The following is a 17540-nucleotide window of genomic DNA, read 5'->3' on the forward strand; positions in this document are numbered from 1 at the left end:
CAGAAAGATATATGGGCCAGTTAATGCAATACACTAGTTATATTGTTAATAATATCCAAATTTTAGAAGTTTTATGAACACTTGCTGTAGTGATTCTCAGCAAAGAATAGTACAGGATATACACTATGAAACTTTGTCATGGTACTTACTGATTTGCTGGTTTGTTTTTCTTATAGAATATAGAAAAATGAAGGTTTTCCTTAGAAGGGCTGTTTATGAATGCTTTACTGCATGTGAGTTCAGAATTTTTTTTTCTGACCAAAAAATGACATTAGTTTTGTATGACTATCTGTCTTAAAAGTTAAAAAGTTTCCTTTTTAAGTCTCTCTCTCTCTCTCTCTCTGTTTTACACTCACATAAACACACACACACACGCACATTTATATGTATGTATGTATGTATATATATATATATATATATATATATATATATATATATATATATATATATATATATGTGTGTGTGTGTGTGTGTGTGTGTGTCCGTCCGTGTGTGGGCGTGTGTATGTGTGTGTGTGTCAAAGAGAGACAGAGGGAGCTTACAATGAGAAAAAGATGCATATATAAATTATATACATATATATATATATATATATATATATATATATATATATATATATATATATAATAAATACACACAGACATTCTTTTGATTATGCTCTGCGGAGAGATAAAAAAAAAGGAAGACTTCTTATCATCCTACCCATCTGAGAGTGAGTGGAGTGAACTTTTATCTACCTGAAGAATAAGTGTCTTGTCAACAATATTAAGGAGACTTGCGTCATCATCCTCATCATCACTTCATTAGATAAAATGATAAAAGAGTTGTTAATCCTCTGCGAAACTTCAAGGTAACAGATAAGTATATAAAACAAGGTTTTATACATTTTATACATTGCGAGTCCCACTGGTGACGAAGCACTGATCACTTATAATTCCCCATTAGAAGGAAGGAAGGAATTTGGGAATTAGGCCAAAGGCCAAGCGCTGGTGCCTATGAGGTCATTCAGTGCTGGAAAGGAAATTGAAGGCAGAAAGGTTTGAAAGGCGTAAAAGAAGGAGAGGGTGGATAGCAAGATGGAAGAAAGAGAATATGAATGGAGGTGCAGTAAAAGGAATGAAAGGGGTTGCTGCTAGGGGCCGAAGGGACGCTGCAAAGAATCTTAAGTAATGCCTACAGTGCACTGCGTGAGGTGCACTGACGGCACTAACCCCCTATTGAGAATTCTCCTTTGGTGTCAGTTATTCCCAAGGTATAGTGAATTGGATATTAAACTAAATTTGTGGCTTAGTACTTATATATATATATATATATATGTGTGTGTGTGTGTGTGTGTGTGCGGGCGCGCGCGCTATCTAGCTCGGCTCCTGTAGGCACCAGACCTACTTGGACTACAAAGAGGCTGGAGAAGGGTGGAGATTTGTTGAAGTTAAAGCAGGGGATGACGCTGCCGATGATGAATGACAAGGCACGTATGATATTACAGCGTTGAAAACCCGTATCTATCGTGCGTAATCTATTAATGAATACCAAAGGTATAATGAAAACATTCTATGTTCTCCTACAAGAACGTCCTACGTTCTTGTAGGATATTCCTTATGAATTGATGCATGAAATTTAGGGATAGAGCCTGAGCACCTGGATCCTGAGGTCATTCAGCTCTGGGAGAATCCTTACGAACTCTTCGTGAAACAGAGTCTTAGATATCTCTCGAAAATACTTCAGGATATTTGAAGTCGGAAAGCATCCCTTTCTTACCATTCTGGGTGATTCACAACATTGTTTCTGTGACTGTCCGTCACTAACCGTCTAAAGTGTACAAAGGTAAGGGTAATTTTGTTGTCAGGATGACGTCCATCACACGAAAACAAGATGATAATACTTTTCCACAGATAACCCGAATGAGGAAGCACTCGAGAATATTGTTGAGCTCTTTATCTCACGAAAAGTCAGTTCAGGAATGGAAAGTTCCCTTGTACTGAGACAGAAATAAATATGGAGGCCTCGAGCCCTTGGCGATTGAAAATAAAGTAATGTTTCTTAATATCGGTAAAATCTTCATTACCTCCCACCTCTAAATCTGTCGATATATTAGATATAGCTTTTAAGATTTCGTTCATGTAAATACTTGACCGTTTTCATTTCATTTGTGTGCATACTGATATAGAGATATATTAAAATATTTCAGTATGCTCCATTTTCAAGCCTAGTTCCTTAAATGTGGTGTATAGCATTTTTACTTCATTTGTGACGTAATGCATTTTTCCTAGTGTTTGAAAACTTGGTCGAGTGAAAATCCTTAGATTCTCAGCTGAGAAAAGATAACGAATGGCTATTATCGTCATTATCAAGAAAACCTTGAAACAGAACTTCATGTCTGAGAGAACAGGTGGTTCTGAGTAGTAGTTTGGGATTTGGTAAAGACACAGGTCGCTGGGAAGGGTTCGAACACCTCAGCGAACACTGTTCCTGACTGGCTGGTAGTGGCGACGTTTGGCAACTGTTCACCTTAGTTTAGGCAACTGCTCACCTTGGTTGCGGCAACTGTTCACCAAGTTTTCGGTAACTGTTCACCTAGTTTCGGCAACTGGTCACCTAGTTCGGCAACTGATCACTTAATTTCCCTCGTTACTTCAAAAGGAAGGCGAAGAAGATGCCATTGTCTACACTCCAAGGTGACTAATTTGCTCGATACAAACATCATTTTCTGTCCTTTAGCTTTTAAAACTCCCATTAAAGACGGGCAATTAACCATCAATAGCAAAACAAGTGTATTGTAACATCATTAAATACTGATGAGAACTGGTAACTTCGTTAGGCTTTGAAAGGGTCTTTGAATTTAAGCAACATATGCGTTTTCTTTATTGTGACCTTAATATCAAATAGGAGTAAGTTACTGAAAGTGTCTTTGAATTTAGGCAACATATGTGTCATCTTAATTTTGTCCTTAATGTTAAATAGGAGTCAGCTACTGAGTTTCATACTTCCAATGAATTGTTTCTTTCACCGTTGCTGTAGCATAGACCTATTTCCTTGGACAATTACGGAATTTTTGACCACTTTCCAAGCTATTATTATTAATATCTTAATACCTTCTGCTGAGTAGGATAACATTCCTAAAATATCCACGTCAGATATTAACGTAATGGTATCATTTATCTTGTTTTAAATTTCTCTTTCTAAGATCTTTTTCTCATGATAGAAAACTGACTGTCTCTACGATGTTTTTAGCTTATCAAAAACAACAATTGTTTAGTGAATTGAAGAGGGCCTCTTGTCTTCTGGAGTTAGAATTGGAATATAAAATTTAGGCCCAAGGCAAGCGCTGGGACCTATGAGGTCATTCAGAGTTGAATGGGATATTAAGAGTAAAGAAGGCTTTAAAGGTGTAACAGGAGGAAAACCTCGCAACTGCACTATGAAATAAGTGTTAAGAGAGGGTGGAAAATAAGATGGAAGAAAGAGACTATGAAAGGGGTTGCAGCAAGGGACCGGAGCGACGCTGCCAGGAACCTTAAGTAATGCCTACAGTGCACCGCATGAGGTGCACTATCGTCACTCTCCCCCCGCGGGGTTCGTGTCTTCCGGGTGAATCGTTGAATGTTCATAATGCTTCTGAATTTCTGACACGTACCCCTGATTCTAAATAAGATAATTATTACTTTAGTATTTTGCAAGAGTGTTTTCCTACTTCCGCGAAACATATTCATGTAGCTATCACAAACATTTTCGCACCTGAAGTGTCCTCTCTGTCAAACATTCACATTGTTAGCCTTGCCTTGTATATATAAATATTCATGCAGCTGTCTTGTGTATAGTCTCAGACTAACATTCATGTAACTGCCGTGTCTTTTCAAGGAATCGTTCCGAAGGGGAAGGGGAGGTGTTGGGTTTAGTGCCCTCAGGGCACCTCACGTGGTGCACTGTATGCATTACTAAAGGTTGTTGACAGCGTCCCTTCGGGCCATAGCTGCACCCACTTTTCAGCCTTTTATTTTAACCCCTTTCACCGCTTCCTGTCTGCTAGCTTTGCTGTCCAACCACTCAAACTCCCTTTTCACTATTGGAATATTGACACATAGGATTTAGTCCAAAGGCCAAGCGCTGGGACCTGTGAGGTCATTCAGCGTTGAACGGGAAATGGAGAGTAAAAGGTTTTGAAAGGTGTATCAGGAGGAAAACCTCGTGATTGCACTATGAAACAAATATTATGAAAGGTTGGAAAGTAAGTTGGAAGAAAGAGACTATGAACAGAGGTACAGTAAAAAGAATGAAAGTGGTTGCAGCTAGGGGTCGAAGGGACGTTGCATAGAACCTTAAGTCATGCCTACAGTGCACCGCGTGAGGAGTAATGACTACCCCATCACGGGACCCTTTTCACTGTCTTAGGCGCTGAATGGCAGAAAATGCCCAAGTGCTGACTTTATTTAAATTTTCATAAATCATAATAATCTCGTGAATCTTTCCAACATTTTCGCACTGCGTTGATCTTTATAATAATGCTTTTTCTTTTCTCCTGTTATATATGAGAGGTTTAAATTTCCTAGTTAACTGATTAATCATTTACTGACGAAAGTGTCAAAGTAATGTACAAATGTATAAGCTATAGTATAATATATAAATGTTACAATAATAGGGCCATCACCTATAATGCGGTAAAGTCTAAATAACTGTTTCATTCGTCCAATATTATACAGACATAACATTTATACAAACACATCCCCGTTGAACCCACGCCCCCCACCCCCCGACAAACTACCTAAACCCTCCCTGCCTCCCCACACCGCAAAAAAAAAAAGGTTAAGACCACCATCCTCAAAAAGTGAAGCAATGCAGTATTGTACGAAGAATCCTTACGAGTGCTTCTGTTGCTATGAGAATGGACACCTTTTTGCTGCGTTATTTGTCATTTTGCTCTTAGACACCAGTTATGTGTCTTCGTTGTTTGTACAATTTTGCTTTTTCCACATTTTTTTTTTTTTTTTTACATTTTAGGCCATAAAGCGTTTTAACAAACTAGGGGTGTTTTTTTTTATCTTCGCTCTTTATATTTCAGCCCGTAAAAATCTTGTACAAATGAGGAGTGTATAGTAACGTAATAGGCAATAAATAGATTGAATAAAGTTAATGAATAAAGCTGTATATATATATAATTATATATTTTATATATATATATATATATATATATATATATATATATATATATATAATATATATATATATATATATATATATATATATATATATATATATATATATATATATGTGTGTGTGTGTGTGTGTACACACACACACATACATATATATATGCACTGTAACACTATCATCACCATCATAAAAGCTCTCATGCATACAACTTCATTACCATCGTCTACGCCATATCCTAATATCGTTACATTGCTCGTCACCATAATTACCAGGATATAAAGTTGCCATAGTTTCCTATACTGACTTTTTTTTTCTGAAAAAATCTATTTTCAATCTCTCGTTTCATTTCAGCGGATGTTCTGATCAACAACAGAAGTGATTACAGAATTTCCCGACAGTATCTGGGAACGGTGAAGGCAGTGGTACTGGACTGGGCAGGTATAATTACTGGAGCTGAAATATATATATATATATATATATATATATATATATATATATATATATATATATATATATATATATATATATATATCAGACATGGGCATGATTATAAAAAAATTATGAAGGTTTGATTTTGATTATGGTCTGGAATAATTTTTGGTTGTGATTAGATTTAAATGATTATATACTGTGCTCAAATATGGAACAGTGCACCTAATAGGTTGTAGTTTGCTACCTACTTAGGCACTATGCTTAATCACTGCTAATCATTATTTTTTGTATAAATAATCACAGCAAAATGTGATTGTAATCATAATTTTATCATGCACAAAAAGAAAAAATCAAATCGTAATCAGAAAAGTGAAAAAAGTAATCATAATCTAATCACAATAATCAAAATCAAAATCAAATCATAATTTTTTATAATCATGCCCATGTCTGATGTCTATATATATATATATATATATATATATATATATATATATATATATACATATATACTATATATATATATATACATATACATATATATGTATATATATTATATATATATATATATATATATATATATATATATATATATATATATATATATATATATATATATATATATATTTTCAATGAAGCACGAAAGAATGCGTGCTTGAGAATATCATAAAATCAACGTAAGAAGGTGAGTGAAAACCGAAACTTTGAACAAGCACTTTCGTAGTTTATTCTACATTTTCAAGTTCACACTCACTCACCTTCTTACGTGGATTTTTGTGATATATATATATATATATATATATATATATATATATATATATATATATATATATATATATATATATATATATACATTTGTATTATACACACACACATATATACTGTATATATGTATATGTGTGTATATGTGTATGTGTGTGTGTGTGTGTGTGCATGTGTGTGTGTGAATGCACACTTATTTTCCATGCCAGAATTTATTATTTATGTCCTGAAAGTGTAGTCAACATTGGTGACATTCTTTATAAAAAAAAAGTTATATATTTTTGGCAAATTGCATCACGTAAAAGGGTTCATTTTGGTCGATGTTAGTGATTCCGAATCTCTGTTTACACCAAAAATCTGTAACCAACAATCAGGAAATCCGTTTTTCATTTACGAGTGATATCAGCGACTCAGGCTTCCACCTGTTTACACCTGAAACTTACGATCTAAACCAAGATTTAATGCTGGTTTCATTTACCGTCAGTATGTTTTATACTGAATCTAAGTGTAATGGCGTCATTAACACCAAAGCAAACTTGTTATTAATGTAATGTTAAATGGTGCATTCAATGCAAAAATCATGTCGCCAACAAAATGTTGAATGTTGCAATCAACACAAAGGAAACTATGTTATCAACTCAATGTTGAATGGTGTCATCAACACATTGTTTCATGGTGTAATCAGTACAAAGGAAAATCATGTTATCAACACAAAATAAACCATGTTATCAACACAAAATAAACCATATTATCAACACAACGTTAAATGACATAATCAAAGTAAAAGTAACCATGCTATCGATGCAATTATGCAATCAACGTTAGAAAATACCATGTTATCAGCGTATTTTTCAATTTTGTAATCAACACAAAAGACTGTTATCAACGCAATGTTAAATGACGTAATCAGCGTAAAAGAAACCATGTCATCAACGCAATATTAAATGAATCAATCAACGTGAAAGAAACCATGTTATCAACGCAATGTTAAATGAATCAATCAACGTAAAAGAAACCATGCCATCAACTCAAAGTTAAATAACGTAAACAGCGTAAAAGTAACCATGTTATCAACGCAATGTCAGAACCATATTATCAGCGCAAACATAGCAGCATTAAAAAAATCATGTTATCAACGCCACGTTAATTAACAAAGTCAGCATGAAATAAACTATGTTATCAACCCAGTGCTCAATAACGTAGCCAATGTAAAAGAAACCATGTTATCAGCGCAATGGACATTGAAGTAACCAGCGTAAAAGAAACTATGTTATCAACGAAACCTTAAATAAAAAAAAAAACCGGGGTAAAAGAACCATGTTATTAACGCAATGAAAAATTACATACCCAATGTAAAAGAAACCATGTTATCAACGCAATGGTCAATAAAGTAACCAACGTAAAAGAAACTATGTTATCAACGCAACCTTAAATAAAAAAAAACGGGGTGAAAGAAACCGTGTTATTAACGCAATGGAAAATTACGTACCCAACGTAAAAGAACCCATGTTATCAATGCGGTGTCAAATAACGTACCCAGCCTAAAAGAACCCATGTTATCAATGCAGTGTCAAATAACGTACCCAGCCTAAAAGAACCTATGTTATCAACGCAGGCACTGTTATCGACTGCGGGGTGTTCTCTCCTGCTGGGGCTTTCATGACCATTTTCGAGGAGGAAGGGGTACCCGTGACCAACGACGAGGCCAGGGGTCCCATGGGCATGCATAAGAGGGTGAGTTGTTTGTTGTTTCTGTTTTTGTTGTTTCATTGATGTTGTTGTTCTGCATAGTTTTTCCTGGAGTGATTCATGTCGTAGCGTCAAGTCTTGTTTGACTCTATCGTTGTTGCTGCTTTTACCGAGTGATTTTGTGGTAGTGTGTTTGTTGTTGTTTCCTAATAATTTTTGTTGTTGTTCCATTGGTGTTGTTGTTGTTTTGCACACTTTTTCCCGGAGTGATTCATGTTGTTGTGTGAAGTCTTGTTTGACTCTACTGTTGTCGTTGCTTTTACCGAGTGATTTTGTGGTAGTGTATTTGTTGTTGTTTCCTAATACTTTTTGTTATTATTCCATTGGTGTTGTCGTTGTTTTGCCCACTTTTTCCTGTAGTGACTCACGTTGTTGTGCGAACTCTTGTTTGACTCTTTCCTGTTGCTGTTGTTACTGAGTGATTTTGTGACAGCGGAGTTTCTGTTGTTTTCACCTGATAATTTTGTCTTTGTTGTTGTTGTGGCTAGTGTTGTGTTGTAAGTAATGTTTATGTTATCGCTATTAGCCGCTGGGGTCAAGGGGCGCTCCAGTGCCTGTTGCTGTGCTGCAAAAGGTTGCAAACGCCGATTATCCTATCTTAAAACTGGGAGATATTCTCTCAAGTACCTCTGTTCAAGATACGATCAAGTGACCTCTTTGTTTTGTTAGTTCATGATAATGATAATGGTATTGTACCCAGTTAAGAGTTAGCATTATCATCATCATCATCATCATCATCATCATTAGCAGCGTGTTCATGTCAGGTTCTTATTCAGGGATAGACGTGAGATGAGTTACCTCTCCCCGCTACGTTCTGTCTTCTGCGATATCTGCCTGAATTTCCATCTGGTTCAGGTCCCCTGCTCTGTCATTTTTTCCAGGTCTTCGTCCTGCTGCTTCCATTTCTGCCGCTTTTCGGTGATATTCTTATATTTACAGCCTAAGGCCACTTCTTGTAATAGGAGCTACTTCTATATCTGCTGTCTTTCTGTGATAATCTCATATTTACAGCCTAAGGCCACTTCTTGTGATAGGAGCTACTTCTATATCTGCTGTCTTTCTGTGATAATCTCATATTTACAGCCTAAGACCACTTGTTGTGATAAGAGCTGCTTCCATTTCTGCTGCTTTTCTGTAATACTCTCATATTTACAGCCTAAGGCCACTTCTTGCGATAAGAGCTACTTCTATTTCTGCTGCTTTTCTGTGATAATCTCATATTTACAGCCTAAGGCCACTTCTTGTGATAAGAGCCGCTTCTATATCTGCTGCTTTTCTGTGATAGTTTAAGAGCTGCTTCCATATCTGCTGCTTTTCTGTGACAGTTTCATATTTAGAACTTAAGCCCACTTCTTGTGATAAAAGCAACATAAACATAAATATGAGATAAATGTGAGAAGTATAAATTTAGTTATGCAATATTAAGGGCGCCTGGGATAAGTCGATTACTTATAATATAGATACGTAAATTATACAAATATCTAATTTTAATGATTCGCTGAATGCAAATAAGATGGCATTTTTTGCGAAGTAAATAGTCGGATTTATTGTAGCTAAACATTGCATATAGTGACTATTGTAATATCTAAAAATTTCATTTAGTAACTATTGAAATGATGAAATTGGTTTATCAAGAGTTTTCAAATAATACATAATGACTAGCGTTACTCTTCCGACCGTCTCATTCAGCAATATGTGCTGTACGGAATTAGCATGACCTCTCTCTCTCTCTCTCTCTCTCTCTCTCTCTCTCTCTCTCTCTCTCTCTATATATATATATATATATATATATATATATATATATATATATATATATATATATATATAACATACATATATATACATATACATAATATACATACATACATATATATATATATATATATATATATATATATATATATATATATATATATATATATATATATACATACATATATATATATATATATATATATATATATATATATATATATATATATATATATCCCCCATTATCCAATGATTGCCTTGTCGTCCGCCACAGGCTCACATTGTCAAAATGCTCGACATGGACAGCGTGAGGGCGAGATGGATAAAAGCCAAGGGCCGGCCACCAACAGAAGCTGATATTGACCGACTCTACTCCAAATTCGTTCCGAAGAATATCGAGGCTCTGGAACAGCACTCCAAACTCATTGAAGGTACTGGAGAGAGAGAGAGAGAGAGAGAGAGAGAGAGAGAGAGAGAGAGAGAGAGAGAGAATGGCCTTCCTCACCTTGCCATCACATGCGCTTGTGGTTACTGGACTCAGGGAATGAATTCCATGATGCCGTGATCCGCCTGGAAAAATAAAAAAAATATATATATATATATACTAATATATATGTATGAATAATTTTAAACTATAAACATATTGTTTATTATTATTATTATTATTATTATTAATTAATTTTAAACTTATTATTATTATTATTATTATTATTATTATTATTATTATTAAAAGATGAACCTTATATTGAAAAATTATTATTATTATTATTATTATTAAAGATGAAGCTTCCAAAAAAGCAACATGGTGCTCATTAAATTCAAGTACATATAACATTTTATATATATACATATATATATATAATATTAATATATATATATATATATATATATATATATATATATATATATATATATATATATATATATATATATATATATATATATATATACAATATATATATTTATGGTTAACTGTACTTTTGGTTAAAAGGGTTTGAAAGACCTTGATAAATTGCTGTCTTAAGAATCGGACTTATAAACTAGATCTGGCACTGATTAGGTTATACAATATCCATATAAAGAATGAAGGCCTACTTGGTACAATGCAGTTGGGAAGTTTCAGAATATCTGAGTGAAATTCAACAGTCAAATTTCAACCTTATCCCATTTTGTTAAAAATAAAACTTCAATTCTTAACGTGATTTTGGGTTTGATAACTCGTCATCTGACGCCTCACTGTCTTGTCAGTTTATCTTTTACCCTTTTATCATATTTTTTTTTTTACCTTTAATCACTTTTTTATTTGTTTAATGACTCCACTAACATAAATGTCCCATATCTTTGCTATTTCTGGACGTCTTAATGAATATGTTTATATTTTAAGACTAATCATATATTTCTGTTTTTGATACCGAGTCTACTGTCACTGACTTCTTCCTTTCTCATCTAATATTTTTGAAACCACTACGTACCTCTGTGGTCCCATTGTTGTCCCTCTTTGGTGAAATAGTTTCAAGACGAATTTTGCCATAACGGTCCCCAAATATCTAAATAGCTAAAAAAAAAAAAACTGTTTGTCCATATTATCAGACCGTTGCCTGATAGTTTCCCTCTGAGAAGTTTTAAATTAAATCTAGGCCCTAGAAAGTTTTTCTTTAATTCATTAAGCTGTTGAAAAATGACCTAAACCACCAGTTCCCCGCCCCCCCCCAAAAAAAAAAGAAATCCCTTGGGCTATGCTTTCGAGAGGTAAATACCTATTCCTGACACCCCTGGACTTTGGAACAGTCTCCCTCAGGAAGTCGTGTAATTGAAACTTCAGAAGTTCAAGCGAAGATGCAATGCATTAATACCTTAATACAATTCTCCTTGCATTTTAATCATTTTCTCACATTTTTATCCATTTATTTATTAATTTGTAAGTTCAGTTTTTTAATAAGTGATTTCTTCTTTCTACATTTCTAATTACTTTTTGTTACGTCTCTCTTATGAAGACCATATTCTTTGGAAGCTTGAATCTCAAGTCAGTAGTTACTTAGGGCTTGTTCTGTATGAATAGGGTTCATCTTTTGAATAATAATAATAATAATAATAATAATAATAATAATAATAATAATAATAATAATAATAATAATAATAATAATAATAATAATAATAGCATGAGTCACTAAAATGCTGAAGAAATCCACAGTGGTATAGATGTAAATATATATTTTAGAAATATATACAGTACAAAAGAGAACTTTTAGAAATATGTATACAAAAGAAATATACATACAAAAGAGAGCTTTTTCGAGAACCTGCTCGAACCGAGCAGGTTTCGAAAGCTCTCATTGAGCATAGATATTTCTAAAGTATATATTTACATCTAAACCACTGAGGATTTCTTCACCAAAATAATAATAATAATAATAATAACAATAATATAATAATAATAATCACACATGCCTGGGCACCTTCCTACAGGTACAGTCGAGTGTATCAAGGAGCTGAGGAAAATGGGCATCAAAATTGGCTCCTGCACGGGATACCCATCCGACATTGTCAACAGACTGAAGCCACTGGCCGAAAAACAGGGCTATGTCCCGGATGTCTACGTCACGGCTGACGAAGTGCCGGCTGCGAGGCCCATGCCCTATATGGTTAGTTCCTTTCATTTACGATCTCTCTCTCTCTCTCTCTCTCTCTCTCTCTCTCTCTCTCTCTCTCTCTCTATATATATATAGATAGATAGATAGATAGATATCAGAACCATAAGAAAGAGATTTCGTGCTCTCTCTCTCTCTCTCTCTCTCTCTCTCTCTCTCTCTCTCTCTCTCTCTCTCTCTCTCTCAATATAGGTATTGGAAGTATAAGCAAGAGATTCCGTGAATCAGTCCCAGTAGAATCAGTGTCCCATATTAGATGTTAGCGAGCTTTCGAAAATTCTGAGTTTAGTTTTTAGTTAATAATAATAATAATAATAATAATAATAATAATAATAATAATAATAATAATAATAACACTGTGTTAAAAGTTACCTATATCTAGGATATGTACAGATTTTCCAGCAATATAATAATAGTAATAATAATAATAATAATAATAATAATAATAATAATAATAATAATAATAAAAATCTAACACAAAGGCATAAATAAGCAATTTAGCTAAATCCTGTGTTAAAAGTTACAGGTATCTAGGAAATGTGTAGATTTTTCAGCAACAACAACAACAACAATAATAATAATAATAATAATAATAATAATAATAATAATAATAATAATTATTATTATTATTATTATTATTATATTATTATTATTATTATTATTATTATTATTATTATTATTTTAACGCTGTTCATATACTTCTCTCTGCCCAAATATGAACATTGGCTAGTTATTAACCAATACTAACGTGGACGAGAAGCGAGTCTTAAGAAAAATTGAGAAGACTCAATACAAGATAAATTCACACGAAGCATCCATATTTTTAACAGGACATGCTTAAGAGAGGGTCTACCTCCTTCCGATGATAATAATAATAATAATAATAATAATAATAATAATAATAATAATAATAATAATAATAATAATAATCCTTCGGTTACAGGTATGGCTGAACGCTATCCGGATGGTGGTATCACCCGTGGAAAGCGTCGTGAAGGTGGATGACACGGTTGATGGCATCAGAGAGGGAACATCAGCCGGATGCTGGACGGTGGGAGTGGCTAAGACAGTAAGTCAATTTGTTTTTACTCTAGAATTTTCTTATTGTCTTACTCTTCATTCTATCAGAACCTCGAAAGTTCAAGGGAAGATGCATTGCATTGCTACCCTGAAACAATTCACTTTCGTATTTTACTAAGTTATTTGTTTATTCATCCATTATTATATTTATCTATTTATTTTCTTGTCTTACACTATATCAGAATCTTAAAAGTACAAGCGAGGATCTAATACATTACTACCCTAAAAACAATTCACCTTGCATTTTACTCATTAATTTTATTTTTATCTGATGATTTATTGATTTACTAATTCTCTTATTTTGCCTTCTATCAGAACCTCCAAAATTCAAGGGAAGGTCCAATGCATTACTACCCTGAAAACAATTCTCCTTGCATTTTCCTAATTTATTTGTTTTTCACCTATATATTTATTAATTTGTATATTTTTCTTTTCTTTCTTTATTTTCTGTTATCTTCTGTAATTTCTTTCAAATGAACACCATATTCCTTTGAGGCTTGAATTTCAATTCGATGGCCCATGTAGACCTTTTTCATATAAACAGGGGTGTATTTTCTGAATAATAATAATAATAATAATAATAATAATAATAATAATAATAATAATAATAATAATAATAATAATAATAACCTAACACAACTAATTCAGAGTTTCGAAGTTTATCTTCACCGTTCAATCCCCTCCACGGAAATTGAAATGGCAATTTTCCGTTCTGTTGGCAACTATTCGCATGGAATTCCTGTCTCGTCTCCCCTCTCTCTCTCTCTCTCTCTCTCTCTCTCTCTCTCTCTCTCTCTCTCTCTCTCTCTCTCTCTCTCTCTCTCTCGTTTGAGATGAAGACAAATTTTCGTGAAATTCTCTCGTTCTTAGGACTAATTATTGACTTACTGAACTGCAAATTGTTTATATAATTTCCTTTGGGTTTCTGAAGTAATTTGCAAAGGACTTATCAATAGTTTGGTCAAAACGTTCAAAAGCTTCTTTTCAAGAACGAACACTAATAATCACTATCAGTATTCAATAGCAGTAAAAAAACTTATTCAACAACTCCGCTTTTTCAAAGTTTGAATTCACTAGGTTTCCTCTATTGTCTCTTAAGGGACCTACGCTACTTTTTATTGGCTTCCTACTATTAACATGCGCAAAGAATTCTTTTAGGTTTTCCTTACAAACTGATGCGACTCCCTTTTCCTCGTTTATCTTTACATTTCTTACTAATTTGTCCACCATTCTACAGGGTTCTTTATGCCTGCTTGCTTCTTCTGGTGTTGGGTGTGGCGTCATTGACTTGTGGAATCTGTCTCTTTCTCCTATTTTATTTTTAATTTCTCTGTTGAACCACTTAGGCTGAGGGTTGCCTTTTGTTTGTATTTGCTTTGATGTCATACATCTGGAGCGTTTTTCTGTGTATTCTTCTAGAAAGGCTTCCTAGTAGTTATCTATGTTTGTGTTATTGAGCTCTAGATTTTTAACATACTCCTTTAGTTTTCTTAGGTCTCCTCGACGGTAGTCTAATCTCTTTAGAATCTTCTTTTCTTTTTTTATGGTGAATATTATTATGAAATGTAATCATTTTATGGTCGCTTTTGCCTAGATTTGCACCTACTGAAAGGTCAGTCTCTAGGTTATCTTCTGTTGATAGGGCGATGTCTAGTATGTCGCTTTCCCTAGTAGGTTTGTCAACCCATTGGTGGAGAAATTCATTTTTGACAAATTCGGAAAGTCTCTTTCCTTCTAAGTTTGATGTGGAGGCCGTAGTGTCCCAGTGTACTGCTGCATTGAAATCTCCCATTATTATGCAGAGTTGGTTGTTTATTTCTTGTCCTTGTAATGCATACAGCTCCTCGTCGGATATTTCTGGTTGGTGAGGAGGTCTGTACACTAGTGTTAGAGCCAGCTTCTTACCTAAACTGCTTATATTGATGCCAGTTACTTCTTGAGTGGGTGTAATTTTAAGCTCTATTGGATTGAGCTGGTCCTTGACATATAACATAACGCCTCCACCTTTTTTATCAGGTCTATCTTTTTAGAACAATTTATACCCTGCTATTTGGTATTCTTCTACAAAGTCTCTTGTCGTCTCTTGTATCCACGTGTCTGTGATACCTATTATATCTAATTCTTCACTTGCTATCAGTGCTTCGAAGAAATCTACTTTGGTGGAATAGATTGTGCATTAAACTGCGCCACTCTGAGGGACTTTTCTATCTTCTCTTTTGTCCTCGGTGGCTTTATTCGTTTCCTTATTTTCACTGTTTCCTGTAGTGCTATTGGGAACCAAATTCTTAGGGCTTTTCGACTTCTTCCCTTGAGTGTTCAGTTCACTGAGGTGTTTCACGAGGTTCTCGTTAAGAAGGTTTCCTAGTAATTTTGCTCCTTCCAAATTCAAGTGAGTTCCATCTTTTTTTTTATATAGTATTTTATTTCCTACGAATCTGTCGCAAAAGTTGAAAAACCTGACACCTTTTTCTTGGCATATTCGCTCCAGCCTGTCGTTGATTCCAATTGCCTTGCTGAGGGAGTAGTGGCTTACACTGAGAGAGAGAGAGAGAGAGAGAGAGAGAGAGAGAGAGAGAGAGAGAGAGAGAGAGAGAGAGAGAGTGCAACCTATCGATCCTATCCAATATCATTATGAGCTCCCCATGACTTTCAAACCCTCGACAGATTTTTTTTTTTTTTTTACTCAGACGACAATATTTTTAAATTTTTCATTCTCATATTTTTCATTCTCTTATTTCTCAATTTTTTTTAACACTTGCGTCTTCCTCCGAAGGGCAATTACGTAGCAGCGTCGCAGAAGGAGTTGGACAGCATGCCCTCGGACGAGCTGGAGAGGAAATTGCAGAACGCCTACGAGAGGCTTCATGACGCAGGATCCCATTACGTCATCGACACCATCAAGGATCTCCCTGACGTCATCAGGGACATCAATCGTAGGATGGCGATGGGAGATAGGCCTTAGGCATAGGGATCACAAGGTCTATTTTCCCGTTCTGAAGAAGGAAATGTCTTACGTTCCTCATTTTTCATAATGGATTGTGAAGATTTGTTATTATTTCAATATGTTTTATTGATAATAGGTATTGATAATATGTATTATGTTTTATTGATATTATTTCAGTGAGTTTTATTGGTAATATGTATAGATATGTATTATGCTTTATTGATATGTATTATTTCAATAAGTTGTATTGATGATAAGATGCAGAATAAAATGACTTATTTTGGAAAGGGGTTGGGGCGGGCAGTGCGGGAAGGGGTCAGGCTTGCCTAAATATTCCTTCTTTCTTAATGGATCGTAGAGATTTTGTAGTTTCAATAAGTTTTATCGATATATATTATGTATACAGGTAAAGATGTAGGTTGTAACTATATGAATTTATACGGGTAAAGATATATATATACATATATACTGTATATATGTATATATGTATATATATGTGTGTGTATATAAATAAATATATATATATGTGTATATATATTATATATATATATAATTATATATATATACATATAGTCATATATAATTTATATATATACATACATATATATTAACAAATACTTCACTGTTACGAAAAATAATTTCCCAACCATCGACCTGACTTTATTTCATAGCCACCTGCTTTAGTAAAAAATTATTATTTCTTTTTTAGTAAATAACTTAAGTATCATTGTAGATACCGGATGCCATATCAGATTTTATCCATTAAAGGTTATTTGGGCATTTATAAAGCCACTTAGTATTGTCATATACTTACCCAGTAGTCTGTTGATAATGCATAATTACGCTCATGCCAATTCTTTTATTGAATGCTAGTGGGATTCCCTGTTATAAGTTGTTAACACTAAAATATATATATGAATTATCTAAAGTTAGGAAATGTAATTTTCATGTTAATGGAAAATGTGTTATACAGACCGCTGTGAGCGTGGCTGCATGCAAATTCAAATGCAAGCACACATACTAACGTA

General features: G+C 34.0%; 1 protein-coding gene across 1 annotated transcript; it reads left to right on the plus strand.

Moving 5' to 3' along the window:
• The first annotated feature begins 2419 nt into the window (after window positions 1–2419).
• Window positions 2420–17161, plus strand: LOC136848186 (phosphonoacetaldehyde hydrolase-like). Its single transcript, XM_067120493.1, has 7 exons — window positions 2420–2675; window positions 5500–5586; window positions 7955–8073; window positions 10115–10271; window positions 12307–12482; window positions 13432–13557; window positions 16342–17161. The coding sequence occupies exons 1-7, from the start codon at window positions 2654–2656 to the stop codon at window positions 16528–16530; spliced, it is 876 nt and encodes a 291-aa protein (XP_066976594.1). The 5' UTR covers window positions 2420–2653; the 3' UTR covers window positions 16531–17161.
• Window positions 17162–17540: the final 379 nt, after the last annotated feature.

This window comes from Macrobrachium rosenbergii, chromosome 18, assembly GCF_040412425.1.
Source record: "Macrobrachium rosenbergii isolate ZJJX-2024 chromosome 18, ASM4041242v1, whole genome shotgun sequence".
In the NCBI taxonomy this organism is placed as follows: domain Eukaryota; kingdom Metazoa; phylum Arthropoda; class Malacostraca; order Decapoda; family Palaemonidae; genus Macrobrachium; species Macrobrachium rosenbergii.

Coding starts and splice junctions, on each gene's coding strand:
- LOC136848186 (XM_067120493.1), top strand. CDS start 2,654: ATGCCATTGTCTACACTCCAAG. Junction 5,587..7,954: donor AGTGGTACTGGACTGGGCAG/GTATAATTACTG, acceptor TTATCAACGCAG/GCACTGTTATCGACTGCGGG. Junction 12,483..13,431: donor CGAGGCCCATGCCCTATATG/GTTAGTTCCTTT, acceptor CTTCGGTTACAG/GTATGGCTGAACGCTATCCG.